Raw genomic sequence first — 6054 nt, 5'->3', positions numbered from 1 at the left:
CGGACAGACCGGAGCAGCATCCCCGCGTTACTGTAGCCAGGCTTCCTTCAGCTGTTCCCGCTGCACCTGCGTGAGCCGCTCGCCCCTTAAGTGAAGCGAACCCACAGCGCGATCACAGCAGCGGTGCGTGGAACCCGGAGAGGAGGAGACGCGAGTGACCGTGGCCGGGATGAAGCAGGAGCGCACGGACCGTTTCCTCCGGTAAAAGAGCGTAGCAGGAGCCTGGACATCACCGGCGGGAAGCGGAGGCGGAGGAGGGGGGGAATTCGGGGATACAGCCATGGCGACGGGAGGAGGAGGCGGAGGTGGAGGAGTGAGGCGCAGGAGGAGGAAAGCGGGGCTCCCGGGGTTCTGCTGGAAGACCTGCTACTTCCCGCTTTTGTTCTGGGTCGTTTCCGCGTGCGGGGAGGAGAAGACGTTCATCGTGGAGGTGAGTGAGGAGGTGTGCGTGCGTGTGTTAACGTGGGGTAAACACCCACGCCGTCATCACTCCCCGCGTTAACGCGCGCAGGCTGGAGCAGAGAGTCGTGCGGTCCTCGGGATGTTTTTCACGTCCGTGCCCCCCCCCCCCCCCCCCCCCCAAAAAAAAAAAAAAAAAAAATCATCTCCCTCCCCAGCCTCGAACCTCACTCTAAAGTGACAGCCCCCCACCCCCCGGGAGTCAGAGAGGGTCTTTTGTTCCCATCCTGGGGGGATGCCCGCTGCCTTTACTCGTGAACGCTCCTGGTAGTTTTTTGTCTCGTCACGCGTGGATCGCAGATATCTGGCTGTCCTCCTCCTCTGGCTGTGCGGAGGAGGTGGAGGAGGAGTAGGTCCTAAATGATGAAGCAAGTGTGAGAAACTCTCGGCTGGGACACGCGCGTTTTGGGGGAGCTGATGGACAGCTGTTAACCCCCCCCCCCCCCCCCCCCCCCCCATCATCCCCTAATTAGAACTGAGGGTGAATGTGCGCGTGCAGGAGAGCGCGCGTGGCACCAGTCAATAAATGATGAGCGCGTACAGTGAACAAAGCTCCAGCAGCACAGCGAGCCCCTTCCCTCGGCCTCCACACTCCAAATATAGCCTCCCTCCATAATTCATGGAGCTGGCTGGGAGTCGGAGGAGAGGTGCGCGCGAATGCTCAGACCTGTTCTGCTCGTGCACGAGGGCCGGGCTTTGTCTCGGGCCGCACAGAAAGTTCAAGTGTGGAGAGCGCACGTGCGGTCCTGCGATGTTTGCTGAGAGGCAGGATGATACCTGGCTGAGCGTTTGGGTCACGCGTGATGAGAGTGGGTGTTTTCGGCGCGTGGTCTTTGTGAAGTGACACTTTGGTAGAGACAAAGGGGCGCCCGTGGCTGTGCCGCGCGCGGCTGTGAAGTCACAGACCCGTCTGAGCTGCAGCGGTTCCAACTGAGACAAACAACCAATGAGCCGCCGCCGCCCCCCCCCCCCCCACACACACACACACAAACCCGCACCATCGTGACGTGTCGCAGAGCTGAAGGTGAAGTCTTTGTTTAAGGCTCCACAAACCCGAAATATTGTAATGACGCTGATGTGTGATGAACAGAAACACACGTCTCCTCTGACCCGCGGAGCTCTGCAGATATTTGTCTCTTTTTATTTTCCAACATTTTCTTATAAAGAAATAAAAATAACAAAAATGAATACGAGTTACTCAGGACGGTGTTTGTTTCAGCTGCGTTTACTCAACACATGCTGCAAAAACATTATCAGTACTCTCAGAATAGTTGTTCAGTTTCATTTGAATGCCTTTCCACAAATGTTCCGCTCAGGGTGATGTCCCCTAACATCTCGCTGAAAACTTAAAAGCCCTCTAAATTTTAAATGTTAGTGACTTCATGGAATAAAATGGAATCTGGTCTTTTTCATTGTTTTTTCATGGAAAAAATAAACATCAACGACTTTTTATCAGTTTTTAAAAGTCACCGCTGTTTGCCTTGTTTAAGTTTCAGCTGCCTTTGGTCAACATTAAATGTTCGATGTGACATACAGTCTGTACCAAACACAGACTGTATGTAAAAGATGGAAGCAGCCACAGCATTTTTAAGCTGTGGCTTTCTGACTTCGCCATGTTAGTTTTCATGGAGCCACAAGTGGCCACATGTGTTTCGCAGTAGTGGATTACTAAATTATCAATACTAGCTATCTTAGTTAACAAGCTGCATCCATAGGCTGTCAATCAGAGAGGCCACGCCTCTAATAATGCAAAGTTTAAACCTTCATTCAATCTAAGCAGATGAAAAACAACAGATGTTATTTATAAAAACATTTTCAGGTCCTCTACAGTTGTTCTGAAAGTATTTATTTATTTATATATATCAGGCTGTAAACAAGTTTATTTGAGCCTATTTATTGCAGCCTCTGCTGGACGTTGGAGGAACTGCAGTTTTTGGCAGTTCATCACGTCATTTGTTTCTTACTGTTAAAATCGATGCATTGTTTATATTGTTTGCTAAGTTTTTGGGGGTTTTTTACATTTTGAGGCTTAACAAACAACATGTTTGTGCAGCAGCTTATTGCAACATGCCGTTAAGTTTCAGGTTTAAACGACTTCTAGCAGCGGTGTAAATAAGTGCACGTATGTGCCCTGAACTCTAAACTGGTACTTTCAGGATTACAGGGTTATTTTAGAAACAACTGTCAGATCTGAGTGTTTATTTGGAGGACGCGGTCGGGGCTGAGAAAACCACTGAAGCTCGAACTACTGAAACCCCTGCAGGGAAGACGTGGGGAGGCAGCGGACGTGGAACCGGGTGACTCCTAACAGCTTCGGTCTTGAAGCTCCAGCCGTCACATGGATTGTGGAAGTTGTTTGATTGCTGATGTTGTGTGCGTGTGTGTTTCTGCCTGAGCATGCTGAAGTCTTTGTGTGACAGCTGAGGCTGCAGAGGTCACATCTGTGCAGGCCTTCATGTTTTTCTGGGAAGCTTTCGATCACGTCACAGGTGCCGTTTATTCATGTGTCTGCTTCACATGCTGCTGCTCATCATGTGAAAGTTTGAAATTGTGAGTTCTCCTGCTGGGATGTAATGAGGTTTGCAGTCTCAGTACTTGGAGGTTTGGGAGGAAGGCTGTGCCGTGAGTCTGTATTAGCTCGTTTGATGAAAACGATGCGTTTCCTGATATTTCTAATCCCGCAAAGAAAAGCGAAGCTTATATTTGATTAGTGAACACACAATGTTAAAATTAAAGCTAATTCTAAAACAAAAGGGCTTTACTTTAATTTCATTCTCATTAAACGCCCTCTCAGGGTGAAAGAGAAGCAAACGAAGCAGAGGGTTATTCTGCACACTTCTGTCAGCAAACCCCCCGAACACTGGTGCAAAATGTAATAAAGAAATTGCAAGTTTACGCTGAATCACAATTTCCAAGTTCTCCATATTAAAAACATTTGGTCTCACCCTGAAATACACAGGCACATTTATTTTGTCTTTGCAACTTAAAGTGACTGCCTTCAAATAAATACTGATGCCTTTAAATAAATGAATGACATTTAGCTACTCCAGCCTTAAATATACTTCTCTATGCAGGAGAAATCCTGTGACATCACTGATGTGAAAACAAAACACTAGAAAGCTTCGTTTTGCTCATTTCTAACCATGAAATGTTGCATATTGATGACTTCAAAGAGAGCAATTAATAGATGAATTAAATAAATAAAGTTTTTAAATGGATTGTTTTGCATGGATGAACTTTTTCTTCATTATAGAGACATTAACCTCCTAAGATCTTCCACTGCATTCATTTTTAATTTCTCTTTGATATTTGGGCTGATTGGGGCCCGATGAATGTAAAAACAAAGAATTACCAGATTTTATTTTTTACCTTATTTTTGTTTTTAAGAAAAATAAGAGCCACATATGAGGATATTCGTTTAAGATTTTGATAGAACAGTAGCAGCATAATGTCCTCGTAGGTGGATATCAGGCCCTTCTAGAGCAAAATTGAGTATTTTGGTCTAAATAACCCAAAATGTGTGGACGCCAGGTCCTAGGAGGTTAAAGCTCTTAATGACGTTCTACCTTAAATGGTAAAAACACGGAATTGAGTTTTTATTTAACGGTTCTTCTTGAAAAAATCTTTTAAAAATGCAAATAAATGAATAAATGCAGATGTGAAAACCACCACAGAAGCACTCATTGAACTAGTATCAAAGTTATCGATCTCTCGACACTCAGCCGTCACTCCGAACCCTTCGGCGCCTCGTGGCCGAGCAGCGACCTTCAGGCTGCCGCGGTGACACAAACACGCAGCCCTGCAGCGGTGGGCACGCCGCCGCTCAGGAGTGAAAACACAGATGCTTCTCTGTGCAGACAGGCAGAGAAAGAGGGGGAGCGGAGGCAGAAGGAGGCTGACTCGCTCGTCCGCGCTCCTTTGTCTGTTCGCCTGTTTACACAATTGGTCAAATTTCTGCAGCCTGCAAACCTACAAATGTGTTTCAATCCAAGGATTTGCGACTAGAAGAAACAAACAACTGTTGTGTGGGCCGGCGCTGCTGCTGCTGTTGTGCTGCTGCTTCATAAACAGATGATTAACCCAGTGTTAACCAATGTCAGGTTAGCAGCCAATCAGCTGAGTCACTGTTAAACAAAAGATGTTTCTGGGTGCTGAAGACACTGAGCGGTGCAGCGTAACATTCATGCCCCTTTGATTCAAAGTATCTTTGCTGGGATTATAACGCTGTGGATGTGGATAATGACACCAGTGGTGGTGACGTGGCAGAAATAATGTGAAGATGACGATGAGGAGAACGTCCAGGCCTAGTTATCGTGATGGCAGCGGTTTGTTGTTATGACGGGGAAAGCACGTTTCCAAACCTCTCTAGGCTGGTTTTTGTTTTTCTCTTCCCTCCCTGGAGGAGAGGAGCGCTGGGGGGGAGCGCCGTCCCTGGAGGCTTATAAACACCACATTACACCTGAGAAATGGGCTAAACGAGCCTGCTGTGCTGTACTTACCCGAGCCCTGTGTGGGCGGGTGTGAATTCGCACCTGTTATCGATAAGCTTTGTCCCGATTTGCCATCGCTGGAGTGAAGTGCCGACGTTATTCTTCAGAGTTTCCCGATCCACAGTGTTGCCTCGGTCTTCCTCTCTCCCGTCCATCTCCCTCCTCAGCCATTGTCTTCCTCACCCACCCTTTGCCGCTCGCTCGGTGCGAGCTGCAGCTGTAAATAAGAGGAGTTGTCACTGTGCATTTGATGAAGGTATTGTTCTGTCGGGGTGCAGCGAGCCGAGGACAAACTACATTTGAGGAGCCGTTTAAAGGACTTGGAAGCAGAGATGCGGTGGATGGTTGGCTCAGCTGAACTCAATCAACCTGCCCTGTTTAATAATTTACGTGCTTTTCAAACCGCCATGATATAAATTCATAATATGCACGACTGCCTGATGTGCTGCTCCTTCTGTGCACAGTCTGATGTGTCACTGGCAGAGGAAGGACTGTCACCGGTCCTCGCTGTCGTGATTGACTGGCAGAGCTTCTTAATGTTCTCAGCAGGATCACAGCGTGTTCACACATAAATGCCTTTTGCCAAACCTTTCCAGGTATACATCAGCAGCAGTGTCTTGACACATTAGCCATGTTTACATGGACGCGCTTAACCGGATCAAAGGTCTGATGGGAATAAAAATGCTTTATGTAAACAAGCCAGTCAGAAGATTTTCAACATTTCCAGGTGGTTGCGTCAATCATTAATTGGATTTGTGCAAACACTTCTTCTCATGTTTGGAGAGAATTTATCCTTACGGTGCAGGTCAGTTAGTTTAGTGGTAGACGTGGTGGGAGTGACAGAAAACTGGTCTGTGTTAGTGTGAGAAATCCTGACAGTCGGAAATCACAACTTCTACTATTTCTGGGAAGATGGACAATTCTGCACGTATCAGAATTATTGAATCTGTTGAAACCTTTGATCCACAAAACGCTCGTCAGGATCGGATCACCTTGAAGCTCTAATCTCAGTTTTAATCAGATTGTGCACGCGTAAACATGGCTGCCATCCAGGGAAACGGCCCCCGGCGGGAGCTAACGTCTACAAAGACGCATCGGTCTCACG

At 47.4% G+C, this 6054-nt stretch overlaps 1 protein-coding gene across 1 annotated transcript in view; it reads left to right on the top strand.

Annotated features, from left to right (window-relative positions):
• Window positions 1-264: 264 nt before the first annotated feature.
• The window catches only part of mmp24 (matrix metallopeptidase 24), an 81857-nt gene continuing 76067 nt past the window's right edge, over window positions 265-6054 (top strand). The window contains exon 1 of the mRNA XM_086293729.1: window positions 265-430. Coding sequence (XP_086149855.1) covers window positions 281-430 — 150 coding nt within the window. The 5' untranslated portion in view covers window positions 265-280. The remainder of the gene's footprint in view (window positions 431-6054) is intronic.

The sequence above is a fragment of the Aulonocara sp. 'chitande type north' Nkhata Bay genome, linkage group LG5 (genome assembly GCF_057382095.1).
Source record: "Aulonocara sp. 'chitande type north' Nkhata Bay isolate Kocher_YH1m ecotype deep benthic linkage group LG5, A_spYH_male_GT1.1, whole genome shotgun sequence".
Taxonomy (NCBI): Eukaryota; Metazoa; Chordata; class Actinopteri; order Cichliformes; family Cichlidae; genus Aulonocara; species Aulonocara sp. 'chitande type north' Nkhata Bay.
The sequence above is the reverse complement of the archived record's forward strand: the minus strand, read 5'-3'. Positions and strand labels throughout refer to the sequence as shown.